Source organism: Asterias amurensis, chromosome 8 (genome assembly GCF_032118995.1).
Source record: "Asterias amurensis chromosome 8, ASM3211899v1".
NCBI classification, from domain to species: Eukaryota; Metazoa; Echinodermata; class Asteroidea; order Forcipulatida; family Asteriidae; genus Asterias; species Asterias amurensis.
The window spans coordinates 2,233,230-2,254,233 of record NC_092655.1 but is presented as its reverse complement, the minus strand read 5'-3'; the positions used below and the strand labels follow the sequence as shown (position 1 = coordinate 2,254,233).

General features: G+C 40.6%; 1 protein-coding gene across 1 annotated transcript; it reads right to left on the bottom strand.

The window, feature by feature from the left end:
- Positions 1-282: 282 nt before the first annotated feature.
- On the bottom strand, positions 283-20,963 carry LOC139940805 (uncharacterized). Its single transcript, XM_071937186.1, has 9 exons — positions 20,830-20,963; positions 17,223-17,383; positions 16,815-16,895; positions 6,807-16,061; positions 4,267-4,506; positions 3,453-3,803; positions 1,552-3,141; positions 742-931; positions 283-595 (listed from the first exon to the last, which is right to left on the bottom strand). Exons 1-9 carry the CDS (start codon positions 20,844-20,846, stop codon positions 283-285), a joined length of 12,198 nt encoding a protein of 4,065 aa, XP_071793287.1. The 5' UTR covers positions 20,847-20,963.
- Positions 20,964-21,004: the final 41 nt, after the last annotated feature.

Below are 21,004 nucleotides of genomic sequence, written 5' to 3'. Positions count from 1 at the left end.
ATTAGGTTTACAGTGTTGTGAGTGGCGCCCCACTCAATATTTGCTTAGCAGATGAATTTGTCAATCATTTTTTTCTGGTTAACAGCTTTATGTAATTGGGTCCAGGTTTTGAACCAAGTAATTTCTCAACTAGAGCCCAGAACTGTTCCACTAGGCCACTGCTAATGGGATAGAATCCCTCAAGGTCAATGTAAGGTTCATTCATAAGAACCTAAAAGTACTTTAGGAAGTTGAAAGTGCTCACATTAGAGTAGGAAAAATACTTAACTAATAGCATTAGTACTAATGTAGAATAAAACAACCACTTGCCTGATTTGCCAATGCTAAACCTGTCCAAGGCGCTGCTTGGGGCTGGTTGATGCCCACAATCTTCCCCTCATTATTCCTGTTCACCCTGCCTGCACTGGAGATGGAACAGTCCCCACCAGTAAGGCTGTTGATTGGCTGATACTGTGAAACTTCGGACCAGTCCACTGTTTGGAGGGAAGCATTTCCATTGATGGGCCTCACCGAGTCACTGTCAGCGTTGTTAGTCCCCTGCCGAGGATTGGTGTGTCGTGAAGAAGAACCGCCTGCTTGTCTCTTTTCTGATTGGCTGGTAGGAAGGAGGGGGGGGGGGAAAGGCAACAAAAATATCACTTTTTACAGGTTGAATGTTTAGGAATTAGATTAAATCATTTGATTAAAGAGGGGCTCCAAGAAAACATGGAACTCAAAAACACTCAAGTTGTCATAACTCACCCCATCTGTTTGTCTATCTCAAGAAGCTCATCACCGATGTCATCCAAGAATCCCGGTGAATCACAGAGTAAGGACAGGCAATCCTCCTCAGGAAACTCAAAACTATCCACCAGGGGAGACAGAATAATGTCCGCTAGGCCAATGGACAAATCCTGTGGATCCTCTTCATAGTTTGCCGCTGCAGGATCAACTTTAAAAAAAGAAACATTAGAATATCAATTTTGGTTTAATGCATATACACCAATGTTTGTTAGCACTGTATACTCAGTACCTTGAAGGCATTTTTGACACAGCTTTGGAAGGTATCGAGCATACAATGCTAACACACATCAGTGTATACGGGTAAAACCAAAATTAATATTCTTTATCCCCAATGCAAAGCTCCATCCATTATTGTACTTTTGTAACAGAAAATTGTAATGAAGAATGTAATGATAATGATTTCCTTCAATTGGGTACTCAATACAAATTGTTTCATAATAAAAAACAAAAAAATATACAGTTTCACAAAAAGCTACTATCCCCTGGGTATCAAAACAGTACAGTGACATCAGACTACGTACTTGATCTAAGCAAGACAATGAAAAATGTATATAGCAATGAAGAATTTTTTTAAAAACTGGTACCCATTTATCTAGTTTAATGCTTCCAACTGAACTACTGTGTAAAACGATGCCCTCCAGCTTTTTAAAAAAAAATCCTTGTACCAATTAACAGAAGCAAAAATGCATCAGTTACAGACAGAAAAAGACTGCAACAGCTGGATAGAAGACAACACAGAACAATGTATCAATGAGTATAAAAGATTACCTGGTTTTGGACTTTCTGAAATTTGTTGGAATGGAGGAGAACCTGCGTGGTACTGTTGCAACACCTCTCGTCCCAGATCCGGCATAGACAAGGCTGTTTGGGATGAGGGAGGGGTACTTCCTTTAGATGCAGTCTCGCAAGAAGCTGGAGCTGAAGAAGAGTTCTTAACAGGCAATATCTCTTCAGACTTGCTTTCTAATTGGGAAGGTGCAAGTCTCTTGCTTTCTTTATCCAGGGCATTAGAAAGTGCCTGTTTTGCAGTTTGATCTGGTGCTTGACCACTAGAAACAAGCTCTTGGTTCATCAGAAGATCTTGACCATTGATCCGTTGCTCAGGATTCAAGAAAGGACTTTGACCATCAACCTGTTGTGTTGGGTTAAGCAGATGAACTTGACCATCAGCTTGCTGTGCTGGGCTCAATACATGATCTTGACAACCATTTAGCTGCTCTTGGATCAACAAAGGAGTTTGACCGCAAACCTGCTGGTCTGGACTCAATGAGGGAGTTTGACCACCAACCTGCTGCTCTGGACTCAACAAAGGAGTTTGACCACCAACCTGCTGCTCTGGACTCAACAAAGGAGTTTGACCACCAACCTGCTGCTCTGGACTCAACAAAGGAGTTTGACCGCCAACCTGCTGCTCTGGACTCAACAAAGGAGTTTGACCACCAACCTGCTGCTCTGGGCTCAACAAGGCAGTTTGCCCGCCAACATGCTGCTCTGGGCTCAACAAGGGAGATGGACCGTCAAACTGCTGCTCTGGGCTCAACAAAGGAGTTTGACCGCCAACCTGCTGCTCTGGGCTCAACAAGGCAGTTTGCCCGCCAACATGCTGCTCTGGGCTCAACAAGGGAGATGGACCGTCAAACTGCTGCTCTGGGCTCAACAACGGAGTTTGACCGCCAACATGCTGCTCTGGGCTCAGCAAGGGAGTTTGACCACCAACCTGCTGCTCTGGGCTCAACAACGGAGTTTGACCGCCAACCTGCTGCTCTGGGCTCAACAAGTGAGTTTGACCGTCAACCTGCTGCTCTGGGCTCAACAAGGGAGATTGACCACCAACCTGCTGCTCTGGGCTCAACAAGGGAGATTGACCATCAACCTGCTGCTCTGGGCTCAACAAAGGAGTTTGCCCGCCAACCTGCTGCTCTTGGCTCAACAAGGGAGATTGACCGTCAACCTGCTGCTCTGGGCTCAATAAGGGCGCTTGATCATCAAACTGCTGCTCTTGGCTCAACAACGGAATTTGACCACCAACCTGTCGCTCTGGACTCAATAAGGGCATTTGACCATCACCCAGCTGCTCTAGGCTCAACAAGGGTGTTTGACTATCATTGTGACCTCTAATCACTTCTTCATGGCAAATAAGGCCCGACTGACCGCCAGTCTGCTGTAATGACGATGCTTGACCATCTACTTGTTCTGGGCTAAACAGATGAGTTTGACCACCAACATGCTGCTCTGTGCTCAAAGAAAATGCTTGCCAATCAACCAATGGCTCTTGAGAACTGGGAGGACTTGGACCATCACACTTCCGCTCTTGATTCAACAAAAAAGATCCATTTGAACCTTCCATGAAGGCATAACCTGTAGAAAGTACCAAATAAACTTGATAAAACTATGGGACATTACTCACAATTTAGAAAACTATTTCCAAGAACCCATCACAGTCTTTGGTGCGTTTCGGCGGTCCAATAAATGTTTTGGTTGAATTATCCATTGATTAAGCACTAGCCATTGACCAAAACAGTTGGTTGATTACAGCAGCAACCCCCCCCCCCCCCTGATGCTGGCAGGTACTTGAATCTCCAAGGAAAGAGTATTTCAGTGGAAAAATAGTTTTTAAGGGATTGCAAAGTGACCTTAATAATAACATATAAAAATAATAAAAAATTTACCTTGACTTTTAGAGTCTAATCTGTCATCATCTGAAGTGGTATCAGTTGAGCGCGATGCCCTCCACATACTTCTGGACGACACCACATCGTCGGAACAGCCGGTGAAAATGGGCGTACATCTTGCTCTGGCCTCCCCGTCGGTGACCGGAGTCCGTGGGAGTGTACGGAGCATATCCAGGGTGGACTGGCGGCTGTTAAACGATGGCATCATGTCCACTGGAGTGCTGACTACTCTGACGGACGGTGACGCAATGAAGAAAGTGTCACTGCCGCAGATGTCCTCAGAGGAGCTCATCTCAACTGTGCTGCTGGCCACTTCCATTGATTCATACTCACTCAATAAGATGCTAACTGTAAAACACAAGAACATAATAATTACAAGGGTTACTTTCCATTTGAAAACATGACCATTACAAGAAGCTATTACAAGTCAATAAAGAGTCTTGCTTACTGTCATTCATGTTATTATTTAACCTATGATAACGAACCCACAAGATCGAGAGTGATTGGCATCTGGGATTTCTAAAACATTTAGCATCCTTGTCCAAAGTTTAATTTTTGTTTCAAACGTTTTTTTTTAAATAATCGAATCGAGCATCTTTACCAAATTTAGACACATTTTAGCTACAAATATTGTTTGGAAAAGCAGATGTAAAATACCTCAGTTATTGTAATTTGACTTTTGAAAGTTGATTGCATAAGAAAATAAACAATAGCAAACAAACAATTTTGAGTCCAGAACTACAGCCGACGAACAAAGAAATGTTTTAATGAAAATGAAAAAAAAAATGTTTTCATGAAAATTCCATCTTACCTTGGTTTTCCAGTTCACTGTCAATATCCACAGCACTTGCAGAATCAGCAGTTGAGGTTTTAACCTCCAACCCACATGAGGAGATCTTAGCGGAGGGTCTGATGTTGGACTTCCCCGATCCTTGAAGTGCCCTGGGAACGAAGCAGCCTTCATACCTTGGGGTCACAGGTAGGTCATCTATTGAGACAACTTCAACGGTGTGGGCAACCTCCGGGGCCTCCACAATCTCAATAGGAGGGGCTGATAAATTGGTAGGAAAAGAAGGTTTTTGTTCAATAGATGTGAAATTTGCATTGGGGATAAAGAATATTAATTTTAGTTTTAATTTTATACACTGGTGTGTGCAAACACATGGCTTTAAAAGCAAGAAAAAACAAAAATCAACCGTGTGTACAATTTCTTAAGTTCATATTTTAACTATTATTTAATATATGTGTTATTTTCTAAATATGTGCGTTTTAGGACTAACTTTCTTTATAATTTCTTTAACCAGTGAAGCATCTATTTGACAGCAGTTTGGGTGCTCCAATACAGGAGGGTTACCTCCTCTGGTTGCAACCCCCATTTGTACTAACTTAGTATTTATATCTTTACTTATTTACTTGTAACCATTATTCCTGTAATTTTGTTGCTGTACTAAACTGTATCCTGAATTCTGTGCAACAACTCTAGTGGGATTCAAACCCACAATCTTTGCAACTCTAGAACAAGTTTTTTATGACTGTAGAGTCTGAACAAATTCACTGAAACTTTTTGTCTTTCAACATCCAACAGTGCAAGCACTAGTAGCAAAAGTGAGCTGGAAGTGAACTTTTGTTTGTATCTCTACTAAAACATAGAAAGCTGAAATAACATTTTTCTCCACAACGCCTTTGGTACAAGATACAATAGAAACATTTCTCAGATTGAAATGGTTTTGAATTTCTTTCTCCGATACCACATTCATTTGGGGATTGTTCTGAAAATGGTATACATTATCAATAGCTGCAGTGCTTCTCACAAAGTTTTTATGAGCATTTTTGTTTTTAGTAATTACAGTTATACCCTTTCTCTAAACACATCAAGATTATCTTCAGAAATTATTGAAGAAAAAAGTTTTTTTCACAAATAACATTAAAGGAACATTACATAATTTGTTAATACCATTAACAAAACAGTTGCTGGCAGTGTAAGCACTTTATGTTCTCCACCATTGTATACATAAACTGACAAACCTGTAGAGGTTTGAGATCGATTGGCCATCTGGGTCACGAGAGAAGAGTGAATAACCGATATTTTGCATTGCATCGATGCCAAAATCAAAATGAATAAAACGCTCACTGAGCGATAAACCCCAAACGCGAAGTTAGATTATTTAGTTCTCATCAAATAAGACATTTCAGACAGAAATATTTCAAGGGATGTTTTCAACTATCATCATCATTAGGCCGAGTAAGTTTAACGTAAATCTATCATCTTCACAATTTTTTTTAAACCAATACTGTAATGTTCCTTTAAAATATTATACAAGATTGATAAAGCTGTCTTAAAAAAACAACACATGTTTCGTATACATGAAATAAGTTTGTGAAAAGTTGGGTTTCATCCCTTGTGTGAGTCATGAGAAAACAGTAAACAATAGTGAAAAAACATGTCCACTCTCTTTAATTTTGGTCACTATAACAACCAAAATCAGCAGCAGTGTTTCTTTTTCAGATATTCAGATACAGGTTCCTCAAACATGAAATAGGGAAATATTTCACAGAAAAACTTTGTTTGAACTTATTACTAAAATTAAAACATATTTTGTTATAAATCCTTTCAAATCCTGTATAATAACTTTGACGAGAAAATGTTTGCAAATATGCTTTAAAGGGAAGGTACATGATTGGTAATTATCAAAAACCAGTGTTCTCACTTGGTGTATCCCATTATAAGAATTTATAAAGAAACAAGCCTGTGAAAATTTGGGCTCAACTGGTCATCGAAGTTGCGAGAAAATGATGAAAGAAAAAACACCCTTGTTGGACAAATTTATGTGCTTTCAGATAAGAATAAAAGACTTCTAGCTGGAAGTCTTTTATTACTTTAGTCAGAAATTACCTCTTTCTCAAAAACTAGTTACTTCAGAGGGAGTCGTTTCCCACAATGTTTTATACTAACAACAGCTCTCCATTGCTCGTTACCAAGTCAGTTTTTAGGTTAATATTTGTTTTGAGTAATTACCAAACGTGTACCTTTCCTTTGAAGACACTGGACACAATTGGTAATTACTCAAAATAATTGTTAGCATAAAATCTTACTTGATGAAGAGCTGTTGAAAGTATCAAACGTTGTAAGGAAAGTAAACTAGTTTTTGATAAAGAGGTAATTTTTCACTCAAATAAATGTGCAACAAGGTGTCTTAAATTATTCTCTTTCAACTTTGAGGCCCAAGTGAGTCCAGATTTTCACAGATTTTTGTTTATGCATAAATTGGTCTTTGACAATTACCAAAGGTTTCCAGTGTCTTAACAATTCATGAATAAAGAGTTTACAAAAATACTGTAATTGCTACGTACCTGAGTTAGGTGTTCCACTTGAGTATTTAATTCTTCCTTCAGATACAGATCTCCGCTCTCCATCCAAACTTCTCTTGGGCAATGTTGACCGATGACAACCATCCAGAGTCCGATCCATGGTGGCAGAAGTAAGCTCAGATGGAATCTGGAATCCAAGGCGGTTCCACGTCTCTTGAATAGCCTCCAAGCCCTTCGTCATTCTCCGAGCAATTGTGGCAATCGACATCACTTTGCGCCTCCGGGTCCAACCATGTTTCACAGGCCTCTTGCGGGGCGATGAGAATTTTTCTGAGACGACGGTTTCTCTGAACTTGAGTCGTGACAGCCGGACTGTGGGTTGATTTGTTAAAATCTCTGACAGAGAAACTTTCCCTAGAATCCTACTCCAGATGTATTGTTCGCTTCCATCTACCTGAGGCACTGTAGAGCCAGTTGTTGCAGCATCACCACAGGCATCTGAGCTTGACTTCAGACCCTTGACTTCAGACCCTTGTCTTAATTTAGACACTTGGGCATCACCAGATGGGCCTGTCGCCCGGTCACCTTCAGAGCACATCCTTGGTTTTTCAGGGGGGCTGGTTGAAAACCTCTTTTTAAATGGCTTCCTCTTCAATTTACTGATAGCGTTATTCTGTCCTCCATCATTTGTCTTCCTCCTCTTAACTTTAGGCAGAGTTTCACAAACTTCATCTTCGTTGGTATCACCTTCATGACCATGTACACTGCTCTCCTTGGATTCCTGTACCTTCATCAAATGGAGAGAGTTTATTTCATCTTTCGAGATACTTTCCTCCAAAATGGTGTTCTCCTGCGATTGTGCCTCTCCGTTAAAAACACAAGCTTCAGGAGAGATTCTTTTGGGAGTATTTGATCGGAAAACCACGGCGGATCTTGACTCGTCTACAACTGCATCAAAATTGGTATTCTCCTCACCTTTGTCTTGCGTTGATGAGGAGTAGTCTGTCGAGACTGTCTCTTTACTAATGGGTTTCCTCCGTCTCTTTCGAAGACCTCGTGGCTTCTTCACAACTAAATCACATTGTTTATGGACAGACTTTGAGGTATCTCTTGGAGGCAATTTGTGTAACTTGGAATCCTTCTCAGTATGATCCTCACCAGCCTCTGATGAAAGGAGTGCCTCTTCAGAAATCGTTTCTCTCCTCTTCCGACCGGCTTGTCTTTCCTCGATACGGGACTTGTTTCTGGTTGGTGCACTGTGCTTTGTAATTGCTTCATTTTGTACATCAACATCCTTTCCAGTATAATTTTCTCCAGACTGCTTTGTGGGGTCAGAAGAGTCGTCTCTAGCAATATTTCTTGACCGTGTGATAACAGCTTGTGCCTCTTGTACAATGGCATCACAACGACCTGGACTTGTTATGGAGGCATCATTACAAACTTGGTGGTGTACCTCAACGGACTGGTTATTGTCATCACCCTCAAACTGTGTCCATGAGGGTTCACTGGAGTCTAGCTCAGGAGGCTGTTTTCTTCTTCTCTTTGCATTTCGTTGTGCACTTTTTGAAGCATTCTCAGAAGCTTCTTGATGTACCTCTTTAGACTTGCCCCTATCAATACCCACAGACTGTGTCGATGAGTCAGAGGAGGCAAACCTCTGAGCTGCTATCCTCTTTCTCTTCCTGGATTTGTTAACAATGGCTTCACAAAGACTTGGATCACTATGCAATTTATTCTCAGGTGTTTGTCGTTGTACCTCAGCTGACTTTTCACTACAATTTCCCTCTGAAAGTGATGAGGCTCCAAAAAAGACTATTTCTGGAGGTTTCATTCTGTTTTTCTTTGCTTTTCTTCCTCGTTTCTTTCCGATGTCAACACAATGACTTTGAGTACTTTGCACAGCTTTTTCAGGTGTATGTTGGGATACTTCAATATCCTTGTCACTTTCTTTTAACTCAGACTGTGTTGATAAAGATCCAAATGAGTTAATTTGTTGAGGCATTTTCCCCCTCTGCTTTGTTGTTCTTAATTTCTTTCCAATGGCATCGCAATGATTTGAATCAGCCTGCTCCATATTCTTTGCTGTTTGGGTCTGGATCTTAGCACTCTTTTCACTATCATTTTCGTCAGACTGTGTTGATGGTTTGGATGAAGTAGAACTTAGACAACTTACAATCTCCTTTGCAGTTTTTGAACGCTCACTTTGTAAGGCATTCTCAAGAGGTATCAAATGTGCCTCTGTTTCTGTTCCTGTGACGTTGACCTCTGCTTGCATTGGTAAAGACACCTGAACCTGTCTCTTCATAATCAAGTCAAAAATGTTTGAAGAACTTTCAGAGGCATCCGTCGGAGGAATCTGTTGCATGAATGTTTCGTTCATATCAGGGGTAACGGAGCACTCTCCTCTCTTAACAGTGTCGTCTAAAGAGCCAAGCTTGGTTGGTTCACTTTGTGAAGTATTCAAATTAGATATTGGCACTGGATGAGTTGTTCCGTAGTCATCTTTGGCTACCTCTGGAGGCTTAATTCCCCTTTTCAGTTTAATTCTCCTTTTTGGGGGGTTGCTTTGTACTGGGTCAGGAGCCGGCAGTTTTATCCCTGTATCTTTAGTTTTACTGCCATCTGCCTCAGTTTGCTTCAGCAAAGGGTATTTAGTGTTTGCTTCTGAAGGCCTCGTTCTCCATTTCCTTGTAACTCTTGCTTTCCTTACATTGGGTTCAGGGTCAATTTCAGGGACACTTTCAGAAGAGATCTTGAGGTTTTCTTTATAGCAATTCTCCTCAGTTTGTTTAGATGAAGGCTCACTGGAGACTAGGTCCTGGAGCTTCTTTCTCAATCTGCCTACTGTCCTCATTTTCTTCCCAGCGGCGTCACAAGTACTTGGTAGAATTTTTGAGCTAATTGCAGAGGGTGCCGATTGTGCGCTAGGATTGACAATACCATTATCCTCGATTAGGGCAGGTCGAGGATCTTCAGGTGGAGGATCTTCAGGGAGTACACCTAAGTTCATGGCACCCTTTGCCCTCCCTCTAACAGGTCTGGGCTCCTGTCGTCTTGATTCACTCTGTTGGGTGCTCCCTGCTGTTAGTTTCTGCACTTCAATGTCGTTACTGTTAGCCTCAGGCTGTGTCAATGTTGGAATCGAGGCACTCCGTCCCCTGGTGAGCATGGTTGTCTTTGTATCACAGCCTGGTTTACAACTGGTGCTTCCTAAGGTATTCAAGGGCGGTAGCTTCTGTGCATCGGTGCAGCTGTCCTTGGCCACAGCTATTTCTATCATTGAGTTTGCAGAATTCAATTCAATCGTGACGGGGCTCTGATTCATCTTTCTAACGCCTTCCACACACCTGCTAGGTGAACTTGAAGAGGTATCTACTGGAGTTTGTTCCTGATCCTCAGCATCATTGGAAATGCTACGACCCTCAGGCGGTGTGAATAAAGATTCAGCAGAAATCGTCTTGGAAGGTTTCTTTCTAAATTGGCGAACAAGTCTCCTCTTCCTGGCAATGGGATCCTCCTCAGTACACATTTCCTTTGAAAGGTTTTCAGGAAGCCTCAGATGAATCTCTGAGTCCACTTTACAGTAACCATCAATACCTGTACTAAGTGAACAATCAACACCAACTATTGCGTCGAGCCACTTCTGATGTTTGTTGGCAGTAGAATCCAACTTTGCTGCTGAAGTGCAGGAGACGACCTCAGGTGGCTGTGCCTCTGTATTCTCACTATTAACCTCATCTTCTGTTTCAGGCATTAAGCTTCCCTTCAACCAAGTTGAGCTGGTTCCCCTCTCTGTTATGCCACACTCGTTCGCTGAAACCCTTCTTGAGGCATCTGCAATTAAATACGCCTCTGGTACATGCAATGGCGTCAGGTTGATTATAGGGTAAAAGGAGGCCATTTCTTGAATGATGGCGTTCTTAAAGCTCTCCTGGTATATCACCGTTTCATTTGATGGGGAATCTGCCTTTGGTTGACTTTGTGAGGCAGACATCTGCTGCATCTGGACAGTATGTACATTAGTCTTTGCCTCAACCTCAGGAGTTGGCAGTCCTTGCAGCTGACTCCTCTTTCTTAGTTGCGTCCTAAAGGGGGAAGTAAGCGCAGCTGATATACTTCGAGAGGTACTTTTAGAAGTATTGTCCTTGTCACTTTGATCCTCTGATTGTCCTGATGAAAGGTCAGATGACGCCTCACGTATCTTAGCCTTCCTCCTTCTGTTGCAAGAGGGTTTTGTTGTATCATCACCAGAAACACAACTTAGCAGTGCTTTCGGTTCAAGTGTCTTAGACAAAGTTACTTGCATCTTGGCATCATTGACAGTTTTTGCCTCATCACCCATCGTTGGACCAAGAAATGCAGGCATGTTTGGGGTTAATGGTTTCCTCCCTCTAGTTTTGACAGCTCTTGATGTATCCAAACCTTGAGAACATTCTGTGGATTCATTTCCTTGGGCTCTCCCTTGAATGACTTGTTGTACTTCATTGTCTTCTTCAGTGTTCCCCTCTGTTTGTGGTAGAAGAGAACAGGAGGATTGTGTTGTAACAATACGAGGTATCAGACACTCCTGGTCTTTGTGATCATCAAAGTTGTTGTCCAGCTGTCTCCTGCATTGCTTTTGGGTAGTTGACTCCTGCTGTGAGTCATCCTGATGCAGAACTGGCTGGGTTACTTTGTCACTTTTTCCCTCAGCTTGTGGCAATGAAGATGCAGTTAGTTTCATGGTATCTACAGGAGATAGCAGCTTTTCCTCAGTGGATGCTCTCAATGTTGCTCTTAAAGTCTCATCTTTCTCTATGCCTGCAGGTGGAGAGCAAGGCCGACCTCTTTTCCTCTTAACCATCACATCATCTCTGTCCCTCAGTCTCCTGCAGCAACGCGGTTTCAAACTGGCCTGTGTCATCCTCTTTTTGCTGACTGGAGATACCACAGAGTGGCTTTCCCTGTCGTTGCCTAATCTAACATCAACCTCTACAACAGGACTTGGCCGTCTCCCAGATTTCAACACCTCACCTTGTTCTAGAATCAATTGAATTGCATGACCTTGCCCTAACTCCTTGCTCCACCCATCAATTGACATCATCCTTTGTCTAGCTTTCCGTCGTGTTAATTTTGGTTGCTTTGGATGAACAGCCTCTGGTTTCTCTTCAGTCACCCCAAAATCTTGAATCACGACACCAGGCTCTAAATTCTGCCTGTTTATTTCCATACTGGTCTCTCTAAGTTTATGAGGCCGACTCCTTTTCCTCTTAACCACCGCATCATCGCCTTCCATCCTCAATGAACTCATTACAACACTCCTCCCAAGAGTGGTTGCTCTTTTTGTCCTGCTTAACGTTGTGCCTCTCTTCTGTGTTTCAGGTCGAGTGCGTGGCTGACCCACTTTCCTTTTACCCACTACATCATCTTCCATCACCTGTTGCTCTGCAATGTTTACAGCATCCTTCTCCAGACTGCCTCTCATATCACATGCAACTTCTTTGTCTGCGACCTCTTGACCTTTTCCAACTCCTTGATGAACCAACCGTCTTTTGTTCCTACCCACTCTGGTTTGTCGGTGATTAACTGAAGGCTCATCAGTGGCTGCTGAATCATCTGTATGTTTTTTTGTGTCATCCACCATGGTCTCTTTAGTGGTTGAATATCCATCCAGCTCTTGATGTTGACAGCACATGTCCATGTTAATTACTTCTGCTTGTGAATCCAGGGATTTTTTATTGGTTTCCAACCCAATCTGGCAATCCATGTGTGTACCAATGTCTTGACCCACAGGGTATACTTCCCTAGTCACAGCTTGGACATTTTGCGCATCTTTTTTTGCTCCATTGTTCTTTCCTTCTTTACTTTTGTTCTTCATTTCTGCGCATCTGTCTCTATCATCTTTATCAATTTCTTTCATGTCATCTTCTGGTAATTCTTCATCTTCACTTTTTCTACCTTCGTCAAGCTTGTCACCTTTTACTTCCCGATCATTCTCTTCCCAGCCTCTCAAAATTGTCTCTTCAACAATTTCTTTGTCGCACACTCCACTGGATGAAGTATCATTCTCTGAGATGTCTTCATCAGTCTCCATAATCTCACTATCTGGAACTTCTTCCTCTTGTTCTTCAGTTGAGCCTTGTTTGTTGTTTGCTACATCATCAGCAGCAATACTTATGTCTTCATGGTCTTCTACGACTGTCCCTTGTTCCAATTCTTGAAGACAGTCTTTATCAAATGCAGTCCCTTCTTCTGTAACGTCTTCAAACCCCAACTCCGCGTAATCATCTCGGACTTCTCCATCTTCCCAAATGTTCTCATCTTTCTTTTGTCCATCTTCAGGCGTTCCATCCGTTTTGATTTGACCATCACCATCATTACATAAATGTATGTCCTTTTGGGCCTTTTGCTCATATGAACTTCCATCTTCTGTGCCGCCTTTAACCGCCTCCTCATCTTTGTCCTGCTTAAGGTCATCCTTTTCCCAGTTCGAATCTTTAATTGGTCTGCCTTTCTTACAAAGGTCCATTTCTGCACTTTTTACTTTGTCTATTATGCATACCAGTTGTCTTTCATATTTCTCCAAATTATCGTGAGAAGGTTCATCGTATCCTTGGCCAACAATACTGTCACTTCCCATCTGGTGTTTTTCTTTGTGCTGGTCCCTCGTTTCTTTTCCACCATCGAATTCACTAACAACATTCTCCCGGTTGTCTTCTTGAGGCAGAATGGCTTCACAGATCAATAAGGCCCCATCGTTAATCTCTTCAATCTGCCTTGCCTCTTCATCTTTACTCCCAGTTGTTGTGTTTTCATCTTCGCAGTCTCTTTCTTTTGTAACATCAACTACAGTATCTCCTCTGGGTCTGCTGTCTGTCTTCCTTGCTTGAGGCAATTTGGGTTTTTCTGAAGAGCCTTCATCAGACAAGATGTCATAGTCTAAGATGTTGCCCGCCTCCTTTCCAATCTTTGTTATTCCTTTGTCATCTGTTGGTCCTCCTTCACTTTGTTCCATTGTTTCAAAGTCAAGACATGGTCTACTGGTTCTATTTGCTGGGAGGTTTGTATCCATCTTGTGGCCGTCATCCTTGTCAAAGACCTCAATGATAACCGTTACCAAAGCTTCCCTTTCTTCTCGCCTTCTTTCCTCCATAGCCTCTCTGTCAATGATCCCAGCCAATTCTCTCTCCATTTCTAGCTGCTCATCAGCTTCACAGAGTACATTAGTATCATATTCCTCATGGATAAACAGTTCTCGGTCAATCACAGAAAACAAGCTTTCGTTGCCCTGTTTGTCTCCGTAAATATCCACTTCAAGTTGCTCATATTTGTTCTCTTTGTTTTGCTGCATCTCATCAACAGCTATTCGAGAAAATGATGGTTCTTCCTCTGAATGATTCTCCTTACAGCAACTTAGTTCTCCATCGTAATCTTCCACGGGCAACTTTCCACCATCTTCAACATCTTCACTGTCTTCTCCACTTTCTTGATTCTCTTTGTCTAACAGCACCCCATCAACAGCTGTGCTTGTTCCAGGAAATGATGGTTCTTCCTCCGACTGATTCTCCTCATGGCTACTTGATTTTCTGTCAGAATCTTCCACAAGCAAATTTCCATCATCTTCAATATCTTCTTTGTCTTGTCCACGTTCTTGTCCCTGTAAGTCCTGCATTTGCTCATTTTTGTTCTCTTTATCGAACTGCATCTCATCAACAGCTGCACTTAATCCGGAAAATGATTGTTCTTTTTCTGACGGATCCTCCTCACAGCCATTCAGTACTCTGTCAGAGTCCCCCACAGGCCTTTTTCCACCATCTTCACTGCCTTCTCCACTTTCTCCTCCCTGTATGTCTTCCATTTGCTCACCTTCGTTTTCTTTGTCTGGCTGCACCTCATCAACAAATGTTCCAGAAAACGATGAATCTTCCTCCGATGTATTCTCCACACTGCAATTTGGTTCTCCATCAGAGTCTCCCACAGAAAACTTTCCTCCATCTTCAATATCTTCTTTGTCTTTTCTACTTTCTTGCCCATGTAAGTTCTGTATTTGCTCATCTTGGTTCTCTTTGTCTAATGGCATATCATCAACAGCTGCAATTTTTTTAGAAAACAATGATTTATCCTCCAGACAGCAATTTGGTTCTCCATCGGTGTCTTCGACAGAAAACTCCCCACCAACTTCAGTATCTTCATTCTCGTCTGTACTTTCTTTTCCCTGCAAGTCTTTAATTTGCTTCTCTTCAGGTTCAAAGTCTGGTGCAACTTCATCAGCAGATGCACCACAAACTTCATCATTTGAAACACTGTCACAAACGTCACTGGATTCCTCATGCACGTCTGCAGTGAACACCCTATCCTCAGAGCCTTCTTCAACTTGTCTCTTATCTTGTCTACTGGTGACTTCCACTAGCCCATCTCCTCTACCAGTGACTCTTTCAAGTTCAATGGCTTCTGTACTACAGAGTTCATGATCTGATTCAAGGCTCTCAAACTCCTCTTCTGAAATCAGATCATTGATGCTTTCATCCCTGCCAAGGTCGTCGTCAACTTCTCCATTCTCTTCGGGTTCAGAGTGTGCAGTTTGCTCATTGCTGGCACCACTCTGTATTTCACTATCAGCCCTATGAGCATTACACACTTCATCATCTGACTCCCTGAGTTCTGATTCAGAGCTGTCTAGTTCATCCTCTGAGGATCCATCTGATGTCTCATCATCCTCAGAGTCTCTCTCAATTTCCTGCTCAACATTCCTAATTTGGACTTCACCATCTGAAGCGTCATCGGATGAATCATCAGTGTCTTCCTCGTCAGATACATCAGATGTGGAACACGCATCATCTTCATCCGCCTCCTGAGCTTTCCCTGCATATTGATCCTCATCAGGTTTACCCACTCCTAGGTGTGTCCGACTAGCGGTCTGCAATTTAAGGTACCCTCCAGACCAAGCTCGAGAACCCTTACTAAATGTCTTTCCATCTATAGGTTCCCTTCTCCTCATGTTCTGAACATAAGTCTCTCTTACTTGACCACAATGATTCCTGTCCGTAGTATCTGCGACAAATTTCACACCCAGTGAGAGTCTACTTCTTAAGTCTGTTATTTTGCTGACTTGGGGATTGTTCTCATAGATTCCATCCTTAAGATACTTATTCAGCACACTAACGGCTCGCTCCTTGTTCTTAGCATCCATGTGTTGGTGCGTCTTTAAGGAACATGGTCTTGGAAGATGTGAAGGAGTTTTGGCTTGATTAATGGAGCATGATGGATCTCGAACTTGAAGTGTACTGACTGTAGGCCTTGTGTCTGTTGATGGTATACCTGTACAATTATAACAATACAAATGTAAGCTATTCCCTCATTTTGTTTGTGTTGTGCAAATTCTATCATAAAAAAATTGCTTTGATTTTAACATCAATTTTGAAACGTTGAGAAAGCCTGGTTCGAAAAGTCAGCCCATCAACAATTCAATTGCATTTATACCACAGACTTTTTGGGTCCTATAAACAGACTGATTTGAAACAAGGTATTCAGGATGTTTTTAACTTGGTTTTAGATGCTCTACTGTACAATCTGAGGCATTCTAAATAGTTTTATCTTGATGATTTGTGTGTATTTGATCAGAAGTCTCCCCCCCCCCCATCAACAAATAAATAAATACATATTTTATTTATGTTATTGATTGTAATTTGCAAATATCTGGACGGCATTTGCGCATATCAAGTAACAAGTAACAAATCATAAGGTAAACACTGGGTAAATATTTCAATCATTTAAATATATATGTTAGTACTCAAAATTATTCCCAGGTTGTATCGAAAACTTGGGTGTGATCCTGGCTATACGGCAGTTACAAGTTGATGGCTTCTAACTGGAACCCCCAAACAAAGGTGTTAAGGAAATAGAGAGACCGCATCAACATAGAGCTTATAATAGCTCAGTTGGTAAAGCGCCGGCACTTTAAACCTGCGGTCATTGGTTCAGGACCCGCTCTAGTAAACTTTTGTTTATTTTTTTACCCCAAATTATCAACTAAAAAGGATAAAACATCAATAATATTTTTTCACTACTTACCCTCTGCTCTCCTTTTCTTCAGTTCTTTCTCCTGCCGGATTTCTTCCAAGGTTTTGACATGAACGTGGTCCAATTCCCTTCCTGAAAATGTCAAAAAATTGACACCAATAAAACTGGGAGGAAAAATCCTTTCTTTGTGCAAAGGTGAATGAAAAGATCCAATGACCCCCTCAACTAGTAACAAGTAAGTTTGGGTAACTCAAAAGAGTTGATTAGATACTGTACACTAACAAAAACCAAAAATAAATATAACTCAGACTTTATTATTCTTTTTTTTATCTGAAAATGTGATAATTTTAAAGTGTGAGACTTCTGTCAGAGGTTGACTGTTGTGCTTGGTCGACCACAGAGGGGCAGAACTTAAATGCTATAATAATTACTAAACTATGACTAACATTAAACCCTCACCTGGTAGTATTCCAAATCTCACCCCCTGTCCTCCCCATTTCTGATTTCTTGAAGGTAAATCCGTCAGGCATTTCCACCACTTCCCATGTGCTGGCAGCTTGGGAGGAGACTCTCGCAAACCTGAGCTCCATTTGGATCCAAAAGGCTCATCGCCTGCCCACCTGAGAAAACAGTCAAAGAAAGAAATTATTAATAATATTATCACTACTCTAGATGCAAAGGTCGTGGGTTCGAATCCCACACGAGTAATATTGCCATGAATCTTTTTTTACAGAACTCCGAAGAGTGTGCTTACACATTTGGTGTAAAGTTAAACCAAAATTAAAATTCTTAAGCCTATTCTCGATGCAAATTAGAAGTCAAAAACATCTTTTAAATTTGCTTATCATAATAAAGTTCTAGTATTATGAAACCAAGAATGCAGAATTTAATTGGTGTAGCTTGCAACCTGTCAACATGGGTGCTTGTCATGGGGAAACAGACACACATCCCCTTCTGTTCCATGCTAAGTGCTCCGAGTTATTTTACATGAACTACCAATACTAGTACAGGGGACCTAGTTGTGTATGGCTAATTGTCCAATCAAAGAACAAAGCAATGATTTAAGGACTGGGTACCCCAAACCACGAGAAATTCAGGCCTCAAAATACCCGAAGGTTGGCTGGTGCCCTTTGCAAAATTCCATTGCAAATTTATTCATTTTCTTCAACTAGAAGTGCCCCATATGAGATGAAAATTGCTGTGCTCCTTCAAGTTCAAAGCCTGGAAACTGGTAATTATTTACATAAGAGCCACAGAGCCTGCAGGCAAAATGTGTACCCACAATATAGCGCAATTGAAGAACACATAAAATCTTATTGAACAGGGGCTACATGGTAATCTCCATGTTTTAACTATTATCATTTTTTGGGCCAAATAGACATCGTAGTCACCAGTTTATAACAATTTTACGCTTAAAATTTGCATTTAGTAATAAATAACTTAAATGAAAAATGCACCTCTCCGCAAACTTTTTCAGCCAAGAGTCAATAATTGCTCATCTATGATGATGATATATGCAATGACCTCTGACGTCATTGGCCCAATCTCCCAATTATCAATAGGGTTTGTGCCGATTGAGTGCCCTATTTTCCATATCAAATAGCCGCCAATGACTTCACAAGTCTTTTGTCATGTTTGTTTGACCTGTCGTATTTCAGAATTTTGGCTTGCAGTGTTTAAGAGTAAAAACCTTTGTTACCATGTTTTAACCTGAGGTAAGAGGCTTGTTATATTTTGTTGTTTGCTTCCTGTGGACTCCATCTATTACAAAAATGTAAAACTTCATATTTCAGAGCATCCTGTTGTAGGCACCCTTTAATATTGGGATTTCTATAAACTTTTGATAAGAAAGGTGGCCCTTCATCAAAATTTGTTTACCAGTTAACTTTTTAATAACTTTTGAAGTGCTAATTATGATACAATATAATGGAAATTTTCCCATTTGACAAGTGTAGTATCCACCTGCCTGAAAGACCCTAGAATGTCAAAGTCATATCATTGTACATTGGTACCTCATCATGCAATGCATCGAAACCCACACAGTTATTGTTCATTCTAAATCACTGAGTTATTTAACTATAATCTTTGTACAACTTTATTGCTAAATGTATTGTCTTAATTGAAAGGGCACAGGTTCAAAACATCGAGAAGGAAACCAGCACAATTAAAGATTGTGTGTTTTTATAAGTGGAAACGACCCACAGCCAGTGCTGTAAAGTAACAAATCTTATGATAAAAAGATTTGTTACAGCACTGGCTTGTGGCTATCTAGTGCAGGGCATGATGAGTGTCTTGACAGAAGACGCACACATGAATAATTATTCTAAAATGAATAATAAAATGATTTTTCAAAAGCATGGTCACCTTTGATTTGTTTTACTTTAAAAAGATAAGATTATCTTATCTTTTTAATGTAAAACAAAGAAGAAGAATCATTTTATTATTCATTTTATAATGTTTATTCAAGACAATCATCATTGCTCCACACTGGATAGCCACAAACCAGGCAGCCACAAGGACATTTAATAGCTTACAATTAAGGTGGACTGTACTTATTCTACCTTAGAGATCTCCAAGATAAAGGTCAATAAAAAGATACACAGGGCACTGCATTCCTGAGGTACAGAGCACTAAGCACGGTTATTTAAATGTAACTAACCCTGACCATAAAACCTAAACACAAGAAGGGGTATGTCAACTGCATCACTTGTGGTTTCACTCAAGCTACAATAAACAGACCCAATGGGAGTCTCTACAGATAAGGACCATTCTGGGCATTGCAATGTTGCTTTATGGTGTACCAGCATTTTGGCAAGTAAATTGTTTTTAAAAGTGGCAGGTTTTTTCCTTGCAAATAGTATCCCTATTGTAGGAAGAAAATGCTACTACCAAACTTTTGAAATGTAAAAATACTAAAAATTGTGAAAATAGTTTAGCTGAACTGCCACCTGCTGACCAACTTAAACAATACAGGACCTACGGTTTAAATGCAAACAACAGTTAATGATAATGGCCTGACATTTCTACCCTAGCAGTAGCAGAGAAATATTTGCCTTAGGATCTAAACGTCAGGAGTGAGTCGAGCCATTTTTATTTATTTTTTGGATAAGAAAAGAAAACTATTGTTAATGAACACTGTAATCTTAAAAAATAATATTGGTGCTGAATATTTTGCGTCCCCCCACAAACAAACAAACAAACAAACAAACAAACAAACAAACAAACAAACAAACAAACAAACAAACAAACAAACAAACAAACAAACAAACAAACAAACAAACAAACAAACAAACAAACAAACAAACAATCAACCAAACACACACACACACAAAAATATATAAAAAAAATAAAAAAAATAAAAAAAAATTCAAACAAATTCCAGACCTACCAAGTCAAGCATTTGGGCTCTGTCTCACGCTCACACGCACAGCAACCATTTTCTCACGCATTGGGGCCAGACCGGGAAAAAACAAATTAACGAAATGCATTGCCAAATCGCGCTCGTGTGTACAAAAAACAAATTCTACAATGTTCGCATGCAGTTTGAAAAATCTCAGGCATAGCTGGCCTCTGGACTTGGCATCTCTAAATTCTGGTTTTTGAAATAATTCAATTAATTGAGGGTTGAGCAAAGTCAGAAACTCCCAATAACGATGCCCTGAGCAAAAAAATACATTTTCAGCTGCCCAGTCAACAAAAAAGTTTCTGTATCCTGCCCAACGTTCTTTCATTTATTATTTATATTAAAATGCAAAGTTTTGTTTACTACTGAAATGAAATAATTATTCCTTTCTGTAAACATTTGTAAAAAAAGTGGTGGCAGGCTAGGGAAAGTTAAATTGTACTCGTATAGGAAAAAGAAGTACAACCATGGAAGAAGTACAACCATGATTATTGCTCCATGGCAGTTGGGCTATTTTCTATATAATGGGCACAACCCAAGATGTGGAGTTTAGTCACCCGTTGTTTATAAAAATTCAAGTTGTCAGTTGACATGTCAAGGAAAAATACCGAGACTTTATCTCACTTTTTCACATAGATAAACACTAAGACAAATCATACTTACCGTTTTCTTGAATGCATGATGTTCTCTTAGTCTTCTTGCATCGTCGATAACTGCGCATACTATGATTTTCCACGAAAATTTAACACCAGAATCAGGGCTGTCAATGTTGTTAAATCAGTCCATTGGATGCTTTATATCTCTTTTACGCACGTGAAAACTTACTTGAAAGTTTGTG

Excerpts from the sequence above, each read along its gene's own strand:
- LOC139940805 (XM_071937186.1), bottom strand. Across the intron at positions 16,896-17,222 it reads GAGATTTGGAATACTACCAG|GAAGGGAATTGGACCACGTT; the intron begins GTGAGGGTTTAA and ends TGACATTTTCAG. Across the intron at positions 596-741 it reads GAGATAGACAAACAGATGGG|CCAATCAGAAAAGAGACAAG; the intron begins GTGAGTTATGAC and ends CCTTCCTACCAG.